This window comes from Botryllus schlosseri, chromosome 8, assembly GCF_051294905.1.
Source record: "Botryllus schlosseri isolate E-star chromosome 8, Bs_hap1, whole genome shotgun sequence".
Classification (NCBI taxonomy): domain Eukaryota; kingdom Metazoa; phylum Chordata; class Ascidiacea; order Stolidobranchia; family Styelidae; genus Botryllus; species Botryllus schlosseri.
Genome location: NC_137243.1, coordinates 3,731,972 through 3,751,270, shown reverse-complemented (window position 1 = coordinate 3,751,270; position 19,299 = coordinate 3,731,972). Strand labels below are relative to the sequence as shown.

Genomic DNA, 19,299 nt, shown 5'->3' with positions numbered 1-19,299 from the left:
TTGGCCGCAAAGCCCACAAGTTTGGTTCATCATGCTATGGGTGCGCAACAATCGTTTTGAGGGGGGCTGACGAAGTGATGTGACGCCCCCGTCTTACCCATTGTCTTTATTACAGTCCTTACAATATGGGGGGAGGGGCGCTAGAACCCGATAATTTTTGAAAGGGGGCGCTGGAAGAAAAAAGGTTAAGAACCACTGGTTTAGAGCAATGCCGATTTTCAGATTTTGAAGGTTATTTTGAGGTGGTTCCTTAGCCTTGATGAAAAGGTAATGTATATTTTCGGAATCATCGCGACTGTAGCTTTCAAATAAGATCAACTTTATTAAATTAGAGCGCTCAGGTCGTCATCTATGGAATTAGCAATTACGTTGCCGTTTCATGCTATGAAGCGACAACAAATCTGCGACTGTAGCATCACTCGACCGTGAATCACGTGATTCGCATTTATTCGTTGGTTAGTTATCTATAGACTGTGACGGATGTAACGATATACAATGTTCGTACCAATTCTCTACTAGTTGCTGACGATTACCCCTGACGAGTTTCAGTAGAAAATATTCGGGTCCATTTCCATACGAATATACTATTCAATTGCATGTTGAAGTTCTGTACCTCCAAGAAGCTCTTGTCCTACTCTATAATTACAGGGCTTGCTCTAAGCATCCTGGCTGCAACGGAACTCGTTATCCCGTGGATAGAAAGCTTTCCTTTGCTCATCGCCGATGTCATCGTGGATGGCTTGGTATTTGGATATCTGGACGTGGGTATGTCCCTTACACTGCAATCACGATATATATGCACTCTGGCTATTTCGAAATGGCAAAGATGATATTCATGCTCCTAGTTTTACGGTCCGTCGACTGTATGAGCATGCGACATTTCGACTTGAGACACTTGAGTATTGTGGGTTATTGTTCGGGCTAGGGTGTGGTTACGTTTAGGGTTAGGTTAGATTTAAGGTTGGGGTGTGAGTCAGGGTAGATTAGTTTTGGGGTTATAACGTCACATGCTCAAGTGACGCATGCTGAAGTGTCGCATGCTCAACTTTTTTTTCTTGTTATGTCGCATTCGGTCGTTTTTTAATGACACCCTATGATGACACTCTTGTTGTTTTGAAACTCGCTTTATTTTGAACGCGAACCCCAGATACTATGATTTTGGTGTTACCATTGTCCGCTATCGAGCTCCGACATTTGGTCCGGGAATGACGCATAAAATAGCGAGACAAGTCTGTCCTCGACGATTATAATTGTGAGTGCATAGTTTCGTCGTAATCATTCCGCGATTTTCTCCGTCCGTATAGTATCTGATAGTGAACTTTTTGCGAGTTATTGTTTGATCAAATTTTCGGCATTACTATAGAACAGTGACGGCCAACCCGTGACCCGCGAGAAGGTTTTGAATGACCGGTGGGGTAATTCTCGAAATTAGTTATATTATCAAAAAATAAATACCAAAATCAAATAACCAAGATTTGATTAGCCTGACCGCGAAATTTGGGGTTTTGATGACTAAATGATCGGTTTCGACACATTGGCGTGGTCAGGGGCCAGCCATATTTTTCGTAGATCGTCGTATAGGCCTATATGACCATTGACTATAAAGTAGGGTTACCACACGTCCTCTTTAAAGAGGATTCGTCCTGTTTTTTGACTTCTTTGAAGTGTCCTCGGAGGACGCCTAAATGTCCTCTTTTTGGAGAATTCGTCCTCTTTTTAAGAATTTTGGTTAAATGTACGCGGAAATTGGACTGAGATATAGGCAATCAGCGGCCAAGTAACGGTCCGACGGGGTTATCGGGACTTGAGCCAGAAAAACGACCTTTATTTGAGCTGGAAAGATGACCTTTGTTAGTTGTTTTAGTCAATCGACCACAAAGTCTGGAAAATTTCACCATTTTTTCAGGATTTTACTCCAGTATTGCAAGTCTAAAAATTTTGAAAAAGTGCCCTCTTTTCAGATTCTCAAATTATGGTAACCCTACTATAAAGTACATTATTTCGCATATTAGCCGAAATCTGCGATATTTATAAGTCCAGGCGCCGAATAACCAAGCCAAATGAGCCCAGCGGTATGCAGGGTGACCCGCAATATATTCAAGTAACATTAGTATTGACCGCATTCATTCATTAACTTTAAAAAAATTTCGCGCTGTTCGCGGCTAGGTCATAGGTGGATACTGGGTCTTCATGTCATGATTGTTATTGATTTTGATGCGTATTAATATAAGTATTGTTTTCACCGTTACCTAATCCGGTTCGCTCCTATCGAGAAGACTAAAAAAAGTCATCAACATTGAAGTGGCCGCGCAGTGGTTCGTAAATCTCATGTGGCCCTTTGGCTGATAAGGTTGGCCACACCTGGCATATCGAGACTAATATATATATATGTATATATGTAGCAGCAGTCGTTCATTTCAGAATCGCCAATCTCACTACTATATATAGCGCAGGTATATATGTTCATAAAATATTTGAAAAATTACCTGAAGGCTTGGACACTGGTGGAACTGGAAATCTATGAAAGGGAAACCAACGCGTCAATGAAGGTATATATCGATTCTTGCGTCGCCAACTCGTGGTTCACACTTTAAAGATATGGGGCTGAGCGGGGCCTACGACCGTAGGCCCCGCCCTGAGAGCCGTAGATAAAATCAAATAGTTTCATAGTAAAATTACAATACGACAAATAGACAAGATGATTGTCACCGAATTATTTGAGGCATACAGGCCGTCATTCTACGATTGTGGGGAGAAAAGTCGTCGCGTTCCTGCATTCAAATTTACCATTTATCCAATAGAGCCGGGGCGGTTTTGTGCCCCTTTCTCGGTGTGATAGCGGCGATACTTGTTGAAATATGTTCAAGACTAACGCGAGCCTTTACAGCGAACCCATTTTTCGCGAGAGCAAGTCATCAGAATTCATCCGAGGCGGAATATTCATCCTCTGGCGGATCGACAGAGATGCCACCAAAAGTATCTGTAACCACAGAATTCAGGTCGACGACTTCGCCGGCGGTTACGGTAATTATAAGGATGAACGCGAAGCTTCTTTGCGGTTACGACAATTATGCTTATTAAGAAAATGGCTTACATTACGCTTTGACGTTCTCCTCACGTTGGTAGAGTCATCACTCATCACTACAAACGGTGGGGTAGCCCCCGACGGGGTTGGAGGGGGGAGGGGGTTGAATCACCTCCAATTTCAAACTCGAAGTTCCATCCCTTTGAACTGTCAATTCTATCTACAATATCTCTTAGCTCATTTGCAATTCATTAAGTCGTATTATCAGAGCTGCGAATTAGCGACTATCGCCAATCCGCTAAGTCAATGCGATTCCGGTACAATATAAAGTAATGTGTTGCTTCGGAATTAAACCTATTTTGGATTTTAGTGTTTTAGTTGGTTAACTACAGATTTTTAAAGTTCGTTAGATCTAGTTCTAGTGGTGAGTTTTGAAATGTGATGAAATTCTAGTTTCAATTCTAGTTGCGCATTTTGAAAATCCATTGGTTTGTACAAGTCTACCCGCCCTCAAGCCGCTTGTAGGCTTACTCCTCTTCGTGCGATGATTGCAAGTTGGAAGACTATTAACAGTGATTGTCACCATCACCGATCAACTGTCGAAAGTTATGCGGCCCACAACCAAATCTTTTTTCAAAACAATCTATACTTGGGTACTTTTCAAACCGTTCATTTTCTACTTCAATCTGAAGTATAACTTTCACGCGCTTGCAAATGGCTACTTCTATTTGTAATGTATAGGCTAGTGGATTTTACGCCGTCACTTCTACGTCTGCCTGAGTTGCAACGCTAACTACCTTGACCACTTCTGCGTGTATGGACTTCGATCAATATTAACTGTGATTATATGTGTACTTGATAGGTGCGGCTCGATCCGGTGGGATGGACATGTATTATCGTTGCATGCGTGATGCTATTCGCGTCTTTTCTTCTCCAAGGCCTTTCGTTCATTAAAATGGAAGGTATTAATAACTTTCTGTGCGCATAGAGACTGTCAAATTACAGATTACCAACCTGCGTAGGATAGTAATCTAGAGTCAAATACGCCCTCATGTGTTTCTGTTGGGATCTTGCAGAAAGAATAGCAGCCAAATCCGACGAAAACGGATTTGCTTGCGAAAACAGAACGGAAGAACCGATAAAGAACGTTTGGTTGTTATTTATATTCGTCACCGGTTATTATTTTTGTTCCACCACCACTGTGAACGTGTTTTACAACTATATGTACTCGATTGCCATACGTTTCCACTTAGATTTCACGGTAAGCACCGGGGAGGTTCTTGACATGCACCAATGTGTTTTGAACTAAGTCTTTAACTCTAGCGCCAATCATGAAACGATTCTGATTGACCATGTGTAGGAGCTCATTGATATCGGTAAAATTGATTCACTTGGTCTGTATGCTTGTCAAAAGTCATTGGTACTCTGAAATAAAATATTGGCTAACGTTGGTGCACCCAGTACGTCATTTCCAAACGATATCTTACGATCAAGGCGTTTTGCAGGTGTTCGAAGATTCAAGATTGACGTCGGTTAATTTACAAAAAAAATACTATTTATTCATTCAATGTCATTATTCAAAACAATACTAAACATGAAACATTCTTAACTCATTTCAATCACAGACCCCTTTTTTCTATGGAGAGGCCAAAATATATTCTGGATATTATAAAGCTGGGCGACCGAGCTGTGCGTAGCTTGGTATTCAGTATTGTTGTTTGGAGACCCACGCTGACAATCTGAAATCCGCGCTCTGTATTTCAATGCGTTTTTCTCATAATGCTGATTCAAAATATATTCCTAAACATGGAACTGAGCCTATTGTTTTGATTCACGCATTTGTATTCAAAAGTAGGCTAAGTGTTCTTAATTCCAGGCTACTTTTAGCGGGCCGGTCTGTCTGGTGCGAATCCGCTCTCCCACATCGTTTACATCCATCCAAGATATGCAGGCCGTGTTATTTTTGGCATATGCCAAAACTGCCAAAAATATCTTATTTTTGGCATTTTTCAATTTTTATTTTTGGCAGTTTTGGCATCGACCTCTAAATATATATTTTCAGACTCGAATTAGTCATAAAAACGCTTTATTTGGGTCAGTTTATCAATAGAGACCAAATAATGTGCAGCATCCACTTATAATCAGTACCAATAACAAACAATAATAAGAAGAAAAAACCTAACGATTACATAGGTTAATAATATCAAACGAAACCACAAAATGTGCAGTATCCATTCGGAATCGGTGCCAATAAGCAAAAAGAATGAGAAGCTTAACAAACACGCTCAACACCTGATTGTTACAGCTTTTGAATAGACTTAAATTGTTTGCACTGTAACAGTGCTTCCAAACTCAGGTCAGCAAAGTTTCTCCTGAATTAATTTTTCGCCCAACGAATCTGGGAAATATCGGCTTCAACAGTAGCCGTTGAAGGAAAGAATATTGCCAGTCCTCCTCAAAAGGTTTTCAGAGCTTCAAATATCTCGGAGGGCAGAACCGCCTTCCAAGCATCATGAAAAGAGATCACTGCGCTAGTGCCATCGATGTCATCGCGGAAAGAATTTTCTTCCCGATACTTTTCCAGAAGTTCCCTGTGTTGTCTCTCAACACATTCTATTTTGTAGCGCGACCATCCCATCTCCATCAGTCGACCGATATATTTTAGGAGGACTTTTGTCACGTCAGATGGCTTTAATATTACCAACTCACGTGGAAGAGTCCTGGGAAGGTTAGCTTGTTTAAGAACATTAACGCAACAAGACTCTCTGGCAAAACGAGACTGCAGCTCGGAAATAGCCGGACTGTTTGTTGTGTCACAATGTTCAACTCGATCACAATGCAAAAATCGTGGTTGAAATTGGGGGTTCCAGATCCATGAGCAGAATTCAATTTATATTTTAATAATCGGTACAGCGGCAGCTTTCCATTGATACCCGTTTTATCAAATTTAGCGCTCGGCAAGCCGGTCAAAAATGGCCGTAAAATTGCCTTTGGACAAATGGAAAGTATGACGTAAACCAAATGCAGTCAGCCGTTCAATCTCGCTGTGCCCACACCATTTAGGACACCGTGCTTTCTCCCTGATGGGTGGGCTGGACCCATTGAGTAAGAAACCTGCCTTTCACACACGCTCGTCTCGCTTCTAATGCGGTCCTGTTAACACAACACCATGAAAGAAATACACTATTGGCAGGCCGTGTTATTTTTGGCAAATGCCAAAAATTAGTTATTTTTGGCATTTTTAAATTTTTATTTTTGGCAGTTTTAGCATCTGGCTCTTGAAATGCCAAAAATAACACGGCCTGAATATATGCCATGAGTGAATACTAGGGCTGTTCAAAAATAACTTTTTTTCCTGAATCTTGCGGGTTACGTGATTAAATCGTTAGGTTGCCTTAAAAAACGACGCACACCAAATTTGAATTCATTCCAAACAATATTCGCGGATTTCGTAGAGTTTGAAAATTTCGAATTTGCCTATGAATGCAAAAAAATTTTTTTTTCAAATTTCTCTTCCAACCCCATAAAATTGTTGCGCTGTCTTCAATAACAATGCAAAACAAATTTGACTCAATTCCAAGCCGTAGAAGCGGAGTTATTTGAGTTTTTCGATGATAATTCTTGGATTATCCTTGATTGGGGACGCACGAAAGCGAGAGATATGAAGAGTGGGAGTGAGCGTGCGCGTACAAGAAAAAGTCGTCCTCGTTAACCAAAGCAAAGACACTGAACTTTGAGAAATGTATTGTCGTGGCGCACAAGGCCTAAACAAGCGATAAGCGCCACTGTCATGGATATGTAATAATAATAATATTATCATTATTATTATTATTAACATTAAAAAAGAAAAGAGAATGCTTATTCATTGAACTGGCCGTCCCAGCTGACCAAAATATACTACAAAAGAATCAGAAAAACAATCGAAATACGCAGACCTCAAAATGAAATGTGAGAAAATGTGGCATGCAAAATATACATTGTACCGATAGTCATTGGCGCTACAGGAGTCGTAAGCAAAAAACTCGTGAGACATATCCAACAGATCCCGGGTAACGTTCAATTCGACATGATCCATGAGATCACGCTATTGGGCACTGTGCATATTCTTCGGAAGGCCTTGTGTGCACCACTCGACTAAAATTACACTTGTGAATCACAGCATAATTTCTGTAATTTCGATTCTTCATTTTCAATCATCTCTACCTCTGTTCTGGAACCCTTGCCAATTCTTCACCTACTGCAATTATGTAATCTGATCTCTTCATGTATTGCATAGGAATAACAATTTGACTGTATTATTGAAATTTAAAAGAATTTACTCCAATCTCGCCATTTTCCTTTGGGAGCAGGTTTCTCCCCGGATTATGTGTGTATTTACTAGTTTTACTGTTAATGAAGAAAATAACATTAAAAGTGCTAAAAACACAAAACCATCAAAACATGATTTTCCTACACAACAAAAATGTTACCATGTATATCTAGTTAGCGCATATCAGTGTGACGTAATAGTCAGGTGTGAGTCTTGATCTCCAGCGACCCCCCCCCCCCCCATCATGGTTAAAAACCAGCCGATCACGCGCACACCACCATCAAACAAGTAGGCTTACACTGTCTCACTACTACAAACAAAAACTTCACCAGTAGGTCTAGCGGTAGGAGCAGGGGTATGAATTTTGATATTTTTATGGCAGTTGATATCGAGTCGGCCATTATTAAAAACAATTCATTAGTACCAGTACAGCACGGTAGCGCAGGTTGTAATATCTGAGTACCCGTAGCTCGTTGAATACAGCGAATATGGTCTCCATCGAACCAAGATGATTTTGCGCAATAAGTTAGCCGGGAGAGTAAAATGTTCAGTTGTTCACTCTCGACATATGTCTATCAATAGTAAATACGTATACTGTATAATTGAAAACGATGTAGGAGAGCTATCAATTCGCTCGAGACAAAATGACCGACTAATGTTGCAATATCATAGCTAAATTGTCGGATTCTATGAGGGCCAAATTACCAGCGTACACACGGATCATAATAATAATTATATTATCAATTCAATTGCTGACTGCTGACATGAGTGGTAGGTATTATGAAGATAACGGACCAGGAACATAGTTACGGAACCCCTGCTCTACATGAATGGTAATTTTACGTAACTTACAGCAGCAAACAGATAAAATCGAAAGCAAAGTGGTTGAGTATGGTATAAGTAAGGGGTGGCCAACCGGGCCCGCGCGGTAATTTTCGAAACCAGTTATATTATCCAAAAATTAATTGCTGCCGTAATTTATTGTGAACTTGTAATAATGTAAGGTCAATCAAAACTTTATTTAGCCCGGCCGTGACACTTGGATGATGATGACTAAACTAGGGTTGCCATATTTTTGTGAAGCAAATTCCGGACACTCTTTAGCGCCCCCTAGCGGATTTTAAAATGAGGTGTAACACATTGGCCGTCAATATGACGTCACACTAGCAAAGCATTGCCCATCGACTGTATACACTGTACAGGAATGAAGTGGAACATAGGTCATGAATTGGGCCATATGTAATGTGAGCTCTGGTGATTGCTACTTGCTAGGGTTAGCAATAGATGACTCCACGGGCCGGATGAAATCATCTGGCGGGCCGTGTCTGGGCTGTCAGGATTGCGTTTGACAGCCCTGCTATACAGTTAGGTCGGTGCGGCTATCTGTTTATGTGTTTTAATCAGGTCCGAAACAACATTCCCCCCCCCCCCCCATCCGCCCAAAAAGCACTGATCTTGGGCCCACCATAGGGTAGTCGATGTAACTTGGTGGGCACTTACTATATGCATTTGGCTGTTATATTTTATGTATGAATTCTGTCAATAATATTGATTCTTCGATATATTAGCCTACTATAAAATGCACTAGCACAGGGGTTCTCAACCTGGGTGCGTGAAACATCTGAAGGGGGCGCGAAGAAGCAGTCACCTGAAAAAATTTTTCGCGCTTTGCGCGCTTTGCCTCCAATGCAGGCGTGTTTCTCTATATAGACGCAATTTCATATTTTTTATTCTCTCTTCAACATTCATAACCGACCGCGACCATACCACCAAACAATCTGTTGGGGTTGCTAGCATCCCAGTTGGATTTTGTGATATGAAGATAAGGGGGGGGGGGCGCGAAATTTTTCACTATTAAAAAGGGGGGCGCGTCAAAAAATGGTTGAGAACCACTGCACTAGCAGGTTGCAAATCCGGTGATTTCCAACCTTTTATGCTCGCGACCTCATTTCCCACTAGAAAATGTTCCGTGGCAAAGCTCAAAACTTGATAAGCAGATTACTAAAAAAATTCAGCTTGCCCAAACTTGCACACGGCATAGGAAGCTGATTACGTTCAACATCATCGCGATCTCCAGATAAAGGCGGACGACCCCAAGATTTGGAGCCACTGTATGTGATTGAAGCATCCAATCAGCCCCAACTCTAGGAATATGCCGGTAGCTTATAATTGCGATTACAATCAGACTTATTTCCAGTGGCGGCTCGTCCTATAGGGCAACTGGGGCATTGCCCCACCTAAAATTCTGTTCAATAACAATTTAACCATTTATAGACGCACAGCAATCAATATATACCGAGATCACAGCGAAACCCGCGTTCTTCTTGTGCTTTCGCTTGCAAACGCCCATACATAGCGAAGTCTCTGCGAAAATCGAATTCTCTTCTGTGTTTTCGCTTTGTGAATGCCTAGCCGGGGCTTGCCCCGGTAGCGCTCATAACAAGCTTTCACTATCTATTCTCTCAAAGCCGCGCACAATAAAGAAACGGTGATTTACTCTCTCCTATTCGTAAAATGGCCGAGCAACCGGGGCAAATATGCCTACTCGCCCCTAAGGTGTGATGTAACAATCGTATCTATATCTGAACTCGGTTACCGTAATATGCGTTGAGTCGACCTTTGCTGGTATAGGTCGATTTTGACGGTGTTTCGCACCATGATAATTCTTGAAACTTGGTATGATATGTCGTGAAGGTAGTATTTAACACTGCTCCAAGTTTCAGGGTTTCTACTTAAAGTTTAGGGTAGTAATTCCGTTTCCGAAGTTGAGTGTGTGCTGATTCGTCATGTATCGCAAACAGATTTTACTCAAAAGCCGGTATTGGTCTCCATTGATTTTGACGATGTTCTATACCGAGATCGGTCATGACATTTGGCACGGTAAGTGTTAGTATCGACCGATGTAACAAGTTTTAAGTTTGTCACTGAACTATGTGGGTGGTAATTTCGTTTCCAAAGTCGAGTAAGAGCTGACTCTTCATTTATCGCCAACAAATTTACGCAAAAGCCGTTATTGGTCTCTATTGATTTTAACGATGTTCCATACCTAGATCTGTCATGAGCTTTCACACGGTATGTCTTGATTTTAGTATCGAACGCGGTGCCAAGTCTTAAAGTTGACACTCAATGATTGAGGCAGTTATTTCGTTTTCGAGGTCGAGTATGGTAGAGATGCGCGCTGATCTGATACTTAGCCTACCTACGTCATTGCGGATCTCACGCAAAAGCCGGTGTCGGTCTGTGCTAATCTATAGTCTGCGTTCCATAACGAGATCGGTGATGATATTTCCAATGGTATATCTCGATGATCGCATGAAACAGCTAACCAAGATTCTCGGTTTGCATTCAAGTATTCGCATAATTTTATGTTCGCCAATGTCCATTTCACTGTGAAATTGTGGCCTTCAAACCATTTGCTTACAATCCCCTGTCAATTGCGATAGCTATTTCATTTTCGATGTCGGCTAACAGCTGATCATTCGATCAGCCTATTCCTCGATCTATTTTACTCAAAGTTCGGTGTTCGTCTGTTTGCATTGATTTTGACAGTGTACCATACCGGAATGGGTTATGAGATTGCGTATGCTACTTCTCGATGATTTCTTGTAACAGTATACTAAGTTACGGCTTTTATTCATGTATTTATATATTAATATATTTTCCAACGGCGATTTCGCAGCAGACTTATAGACAGTAAGCCGTATGTGTTGTGTCACCGTCTCCAGTTTCAAGGCCAAAATGTCCTACGTTGTTCCGAGACCGAAGTTCCGAGGCTGCTGTCCTTAGTTCTTCAAAGACCATTCAAATTGATGTTCTGGATTCAATATGACAGGCCCAATCTATGAGATAACAATTGCGTATGTGTCCGAACTCGTTGACCTTCCCAGTTAGGCTTACGCAATCTCTCGAGTTATAGTCATTGGAATTAGTCAGGTCAAGTCAAGTGCGAACATGAATCGTATTGAATCTTTATTCCGTACGTAGTTTACGCAGTTGCCTTTAGAGCGAAAATGAGAGGTCTAGAAGTTGTCCAGTCTATTGATCCAATCGTACGCCGGGTGCCTCCGCTTTGGTTGCCTATTATCACCTGGTCGTAACCAGAGATGGCCACAGTCCGGTTCAGGAGCAGGAGCAGGATTTCAATGTTTTTTTACCTGGCCGGACTGGATCCGGATTTCGAATTTGGGGTGACGGTCGGATTTTAGGGTCTATCGATTTGCGTAATCTATAACTCTACCATGAAATCAAAACGCATGCTACTAAGGATGACCTGATACTTGATTCGTGGCATAGGGACGATTCTTAGTTCACGTACATTTTGTAAAATAATCCTTTGATTAAAAATAAATGAATAAAACATTTGTTACCACACTTCAAGTCACGGCTCACCGGCAAACCTCTCGCGGCACCTACGTTAAAATCACTGTTGTCGGGAAATTCATGTGACCATCATAAAGTTACTTTTTTACGTTGGAAAACGCCATTGTGACGTCATGTTGATAAAAGTCGCTCGCAGCCCTTGCCCCACCACCCGATATTGTCACGAGCCGCCACTGCTTATTTCAGTGAATAATGGTTATTTATATTTATTTTGATTGCATTTTTTTTGCGAGGGTGGTGCCTGAAGCCCATAATAATATCCTTATACGTTGCAAACTCGCGCGCGGCGTGAAGAACAATTTTGAATAGCATAAATCTGCTTGAAAATAATATTGTTTATGTTGATTTAAGAAAAACTTTTGAGCCTGCTTCAAGCCTTCAAAATTCCGGACATTTAGGCATATTTTAGAAATTCCTCCCGGACGCAAATTTTTCAGTGAAATTCCGGACATGTCCGGGAAATTCCGGACGTATGGCAACCCTAGACTAAACAAGCTACAGTTTCAAGCCGTCAGCGTAGCCAGGGGCGTCGAAAGGGTTCACCCCCTCACATATTTTCGTAAATTTTTGTATATTAACATAAGTAGGTCGTCTCGGGGCAGATTGATTTTCCTTAGATGTTGTTTCGCAAGAATAAGTGCCCCTGGATTCCTTGCCCTAACCCTACCGGAAAATTAATATGCCTGTACAAAACTGACTCTAACTCTATGCGCAATTATTAGAAAAAGAGTAGTCTCGGTATTAATATTATTATTACAAATATCAGTGGTGCTTTTCGCCATTTGGGCACGGTCGTCAGGAAATTCAAATCAAGCAGTAACTAAATGAACTTATTACAACTTATCACGAACTCAGCGACGGCGGTGGACAATTGCGATGACGAGAGTAGGTTGCGTGTGGTGAACGGTATGTGTAACTGATTGCAATAGGTTATTAAAAATGATCGATGAAAGTCGTATTTAATGCATGATATTAAAAAGTGTTCGACTGTTTCGATGACATCGCATTCTTCGCACATCGGAGAGTCCGAGCAGCCGATTCTGAATAAATGGGATGCTCCTACACAGTGTCCTGACCGTAGTCGAAATATCAGGCGTTCGATAGTCCCGGTATCTCTTCGGACTGTTGGGTCTCGTGGTGTGCAGCCCGCTGGACCGGTATTTCGGCGCCAGCTATCTTCGAGTCAAGACACACCAAGATTTATAAAATGTCGGCAAACCTGCGACTCCACCAGTGAGCTCCCAGAAGAATTGTCAGCGATGGAATTTTGACCCAAAATGATCGCCTGTGTTGACCAAAACCTGTCCAGGCACCGTGGTATACTCCTGTCATTATAATCTGAGCCCAGGGGGACAAATGTGACCCACGATACATGCAATATATGCACGTACCGATATTATTGATCAAATTCATTAGTGGATTGAAATATTTTCGCTCTACTCGCCGATAGCTCATGATTTCACCCTAATTCTTCATGTCAAAAATATCTGCCATTGTGGCGTCTATAGTAAAATAATTCTTGCGTTCACCGTTTCACAATCCAACTCCAAAGGCCATCAGTACTAAAGTGGTACCCGCAAAACCGCATGTGGCCCTTTGGCCAAAAAGGTTGGCCACCCCTCCCCTAGTATACAAGACGACAAGGAGTAATCGAGGAAGTATTTGTTTAATCGATCGTGTCCTACTTCAATTCATGCATAAATGCATTGCGGTAGTTCCTTTCAAATATATTTGTTAGTCCGATTACTATGATTTGGTAGAGGCTATATGATCAATGATTTTGGTTGGTATGCGGTATTGTAAATTCTACAAACCACATTGTGTCTCTGTGTGATAGGGATCATTTGAGTAATTTGCTTTGCGAATTGATGACCTCGACGATGACTAATACGAAAAAGGAGTGTAGGAGTACGGAATACGGAATATGCGGCGAATGGAATTCGGATTACCTTGCAGAGGAGGGTACAGCGTCATCCAAAAATAAACAGTAAACACGGACCACGTAATGCAATAATATGAAAATCAATTTTCCTTATCAACAACGCAAATAAATAGGATTTGAGTGATTAAATCTTGAGCCCGCGTGGGTGACGCATGCCTGATTATGCCAGATTTGGACAACTATAGATAATTCTAGTTGTCTAGTTTCACTAAATTAGAGCGAAATGCCTGTAATCTAATTTTAATCTAATTTGTCAAATGATTCCATGCTCTAATTCTAATTCTAATCTAATTTGTAAAATGTTCTCATGCTCTAATTTTAATTTTAATCTAATTTATTGTTTTTCTGAAAATGCCTCTTTGTCTTAGTCATTTTGCAGCGAGTTAACAAGAATATCCCTCTCGTGCAGGGAAATCCAGTGCCAAGCCGCCATCGCCTTACACCGTAGTCATAATAGGTATTGTGATGAATAACAGCCTGCTAGCATCGTAGCTTGTAGTCTGCGAACAACATTCTAATTCAATGGTTCTCAAACTGGAGGGCGTAAAAGCAATTGAAGGGGGCGTGAAGCTGCGGTCAACTGAAATATTTCTTCGCGCTCCGCGCCTTTTACTTCCAGTTCATATTGTTTGCTATGTGTTTAGTCCTAATTCCATATTTAAAAATTCTCTCATGAACTGAACAGTCATAACCTTCCGTTCTATGCAACTATACGTTTGAATTGTTAGCATTCTGGTTGCATTTTGTGATATGACGATAAGGGGAGGGGAGGGGGGGCGAAATTTTTCAGTATCATAAAGGGGGCATGTTTAAAAAAACTTTACGTTAGTACAACGCCGTGCTGACTAACATGCGCGATGATCATGATGGTTACCATAAGAGAAGTAATATTTTATTACATAGTAGTACATCTGCAAATACAGCAAGAAATAATGCTATATTTCGCGTTCTTCCAAAATGTCAAATCAGATCGCCGACCGCTTTTGCACTGAATCCTGGTATAGTACAAAACGAGTCAAGCTTGGTGTGCACTGTACAAGTGTATAGACGTTATCCATTATCGTGGTTATCGGAATGCACTGTGATTTGAGATGAACCGAATTTTGCTGTATTTATTTCAATTCACAATTTCATCCAGTTTCCACGTTTTTGCGAATTCGGTAATTCTAATTCTAATCGAATTTGGAAAAAGCTGTGTAGCTCTACTTCTAATTCTAATCTACTTCGGAAAAGCTGAAACTTTTCTAGTTGCCCAAGTCTGCATTATGCTTGTCCTGAACGTCAAATACCGGCCACACAAAATCGATTACTGCTTCTGCATTTCATCACAGAAAGTCATGAGTTTCGTGACAGACCGAAATAGCTGATGTCCTCACATTGCATAACTGCTATTTGGGAATAGCCTGGGTTCCGGGGCACAGACAGGTGGTGATTACTTCACGAATGTAATCGATTGCGATTACGATTATTTGTGAATCCTGCGATTACGATAACGATTACGATTACAGCAAAATCAGGAAGTAGTCGATTATATACGATTACGATTACATTTCAAAAGTAATCACGATTACTCACGATTACATTTGTTTTGCTTCTTAGAACTAATATATTGGAGATATTGGAAGACAATATAAGGCTTGCAATGAAAATAAGGTCTAATGAGATAACAACTTTCTTTATAAATCATACGTCATTTGCTTGTTACGTCATAATGCACCCATTGCCCAACTCCATGCAGAACTATTCGTCGCACCCAACGATTTGCATTCTTGCCAGGTCCGTCACTGCCACACCCCAAACTCCCCAATAGGACCAGGAGCGAGCTCTAAGGGGTCTCAAAAGTCTTTCGCAAATCATCATAAATTATAATGGAGTATTTTCAAGAGAGTTGATTAACTTGAAAATTTTCTTCGAGCTTCGGGATTTAATGTCTCTAAATAGCTTGATTTAGAAATGCATACCTCTCCCCCTCAAGAAAAAAAGCATCCATAATTTATAGGAATCAGACATGGGGTGATTACTTCATGAATGTAATCGATTGCGATTACGATTACTTATGAATCACGCGATTACGATTACGATTACGATTACAGCATAATCCGCGAGTAGTCGATTACGATTACGATTACTTTGGAAAAGTCATCACGATTACTCACGATTACATTCATTTTGCTTCTGAGAAGTTATCTTTGGAAGACAACAATGCGATGAAAAGGCCTCATGAGAGAAGGTCTCTATTTTTAAATGAGATATAATGACGTCATTTCCTGTGTATGACATAATATACCATGGCATGATTCACACAGAATTAGGCATTTCGGTGCCAGCCAATACCGCGCCGCAACACAACAAGACATGCTACATTGGCCGAAACATTGTGCATTTGTCCATTGTCCATAGCCGCGCTGGATGGTCGCGAAGAATAGTCTTTTCAATCTCAGCCCCACAATACAAATGCCACCGGGGGCACTCACTGAGGAAAATGATGAACCCCGTGCATAAATGACAATTTTTGGTGCGTCTCACAAAAGTTTTTCGTTTAGTTTTCTTTTCGTCCGCTACGTTTGGGCGACTCCAATATCTCATGACTATATAGCAGACAGGAGGTCACGAGTTAACACCATACAATAAAGTTATAGTCGTAAATTATGTGCCTAAATATTCGCGCCTGGCGCGACTTGACAGCAAATTCACAGCGGATCCATCGCATCAAAACGTGTTTTCCAGTTCTTGTGAAAAGCCCGGCCTTTAAGGGGGTTCTGGGGGACTTCGCCCGCCACAAGCTTTATTGATCGCCTTATGGGGAGCACAAGATCACCATTTGTGAGAATGGCGGTGGCGAAGTGCTGTTTCGGTACTGATTCTAGCTGAAATCCACGCTAACATGGTGTGTAAGGGGATGGCTAGTGGCATATCCGAATGATGAGTATAAAATTGCGAAGGAACAATTGTTGCCCGTTTTAAGTAGGGCCGTATGAGAATATGATAAGGTAAACATCAACTTCTGACTGCAATCCACTTAATACATATAGGCTATTTCGATCTGCCGTTATACGAGTAACGGAAAATAACGGCTCGGTTATGATTTTTTTATCAGCAGCCTGGTTTTTATGCTTCGCATTCTTCTTCTATACTATCTTCTTTACTTTCATTCAGTGTGCATGCCTCCTCTTTACATCGCCTAGGCCAAGGTGGGTGTCAGATTCCATAGACTACTCCTTGTCGCTTCGACATCTTCCTGTCTTTTCATTGTATCGCATTTTTGTGGTGTATTGAACTGATAAAATTGCTAATAAACCGATGATGATTAATTTGACGGGTACAAAATTTCAAATCGTTGTCCATTGTATACGTAAATAGGCCTACCGCTCGCCAATCAGCTACGGTCAGATTGCGTTTACCTAAGCATAACAAAACATCTATACATTGTACAATGTAGCCTACAATTTGTACATATACGTTACTATTCGAAACTAAACCAGGCCGTGTGGTGATTATTATCCTGCTGCGAGGTAGTGGCGTGTGCAGTGTAATGATCAGTGCAGTGACATAATCCACAGCGGGTGTTCTTACAATCACAGTACTACATTATTTACATCGAATATCTATTTACTACGTGCGGATAATTCGTTACGCAACCAAGAACCAAGCTAATACTTGTGACGTAATAATGATTATAGAGGCGTTTGAAAACCAGACATTTCTGCTATCCAATTCCTGTTTTCACACTCTTCGTTGCTCAATGCTCATGAATGTTCATAGTTCAGTTCATGTCATGGGCATTGCACAATTGAAAAGTAATCGTTCTTTCACAAAGAAATCGATTAGATATGTGAAGTAGTCGATTACGATTACGATTACTTCGGATTTTTTTCGAATGTAATCGATTGCGATTACGATTACTTGGAAATGCTGTAATCGTCGTAATCGATTACGATTACTAATCACGATTACCCCATGTCTGATAGGAATATGCATTTCGGTGGCCGTGATTACCCCGCCACGACACACCAAAAGACGTCTGCAATTTCGGCCAACATGCAACTCCACAAAGTGTGCTACCAAAGAATGACCTTGGTCAAAACTTTGGGTACGTGCCCATTGTCAGTAGCCGCGCTCTGTGGGTGTGACGAATAATCTGAGCCCCAACAATGCAAATGCTTGCAGGGGCACTCACAGAAGAATGAAGACATAACAATTTGTGTGTGCGTCTCACGAAAATTTTCTTTTAGTCTGCTACGTTTGGGCGACTACAGTATCTTTTGATTATATAAAAGGCGGGAGGTCACGAATTAACAACATACAATAAAGTAATTATAACATCATACCAGATGCTATAATTATGAATTACGTGCCCCCAGCTCTACCGGTAAATCTGAATGAATAGCAATATAATGCAATTACCAATAATATGACGAAATTCAGTCATCAACTTGAAAACTGACCACCATGGGGCCCCAATACCCCGGGATGTAATGACTCGAGTAGCGATTTTTTGGTGACTAGACTTGACTCGAGTCAATTTTTCAAATGCGTAAATTGCCTCGACTCGAGTCAATTTTTGTATTGACTCGACTTGTACTCGAGTCATTTTGCATGACTCGAACCAAGTCGTATGACTCGAGACTAGAACGGCCAAGACAGACATTCCATGTAACTTCGAAGAATAGTAAAGTCATAGGTGCTGAACTCTGATTTTCCCTGGGTATGCGGGATCGATGACGTCACAAAGGGCTGACGTCATAGTGCTTCAGAGTCGGCAAATGACCCGACCCGCACAGTCACTTGTGGGTGACGAAATCACGATACGATTAGCTAGGCTTACCATATTTTGGAAATCAAAAAAGAGGACACTTTTTCAGAAATTTGCAACTTGCAAAACCGGAGTGAAATCCTCAAAAACCGAATAAAAAAAAAAAAAAAGGTCATCACTTCTACTCAGAGCTCAAACTAACGTTTTTTACTCCACATTGCCGGGTGGATGACTAAAAAATAAAAAGGTCTTTTTTTCGCTCAGAGCTAAAATCACCGTTTTTCACTCCGAAATACCCGCCGGAGCTTCACTTCTGTGCTAATATGAGGCATATCACTCGCAATTTGCTCTAAATCTGCCTAAATTTTCAAAAAAGAGGACAAAATCTCAAAAAAGAGGACAAAAGGGCGTCCTCCGAGGACACTTTCAAAAAAGTCAAAAAAGAGGACAAATCCTCTTAAAAGAGGACGTATGGTAAGCCTATATTAGCAGACGCGTAGCCAGCCAGCCGCTTGCTGAATTGATTGAATTCATTGCAAATTTACCAAGGTAGCATCAGTTTATTATGGTTAAGTACATGCACCAATGCCGATAATACATCGATCGGATCAGCATCCTTGTGAGCCGGACTCGCGCGTATGATATATAATATATATATATCTGTTTACCGCATGAGCTCTAGACTCATCCAACAGCCTATTGAATATATGGGTCCAATTAATTGGAATAGCGTACTCGACAATTTCAAAGAACTTCCTCAACATGAATTTAAGAGCCAATACCTGGATTACCTTCTTGCATATTACAATAAGAACTGAGAGTCTGTACCCGTTAATTTATATATTATATATCTATTTATTGTTTTCATATGTTACCATGGCTACCGTCTT

The 19,299-nt window shown here is 41.0% G+C and overlaps 1 protein-coding gene and 1 long non-coding RNA gene across 3 annotated transcripts in view; one reads left to right on the top strand and one right to left on the bottom strand.

The window, feature by feature from the left end:
• Positions 1-19,299, top strand: part of LOC145444182 (sodium-dependent glucose transporter 1A-like) — an 87,353-nt gene that overhangs the window by 14,445 nt on the left and 53,609 nt on the right. The window contains exon 2 of one of the 2 annotated variants that reach the window (XM_080322113.1): positions 649-765. The exons of the other annotated variant lie outside the window; for it this stretch is intronic. Coding sequence (XP_080178239.1) covers positions 649-765 — 117 coding nt within the window. The remainder of the gene's footprint in view (positions 1-648; positions 766-19,299) is intronic. 2 annotated transcript variants of the gene reach the window in all.
• Positions 1-19,299, bottom strand: part of LOC145444194 (uncharacterized) — a 79,411-nt gene that overhangs the window by 16,075 nt on the left and 44,037 nt on the right. The gene's annotated exons all lie outside the window — the stretch shown is intronic.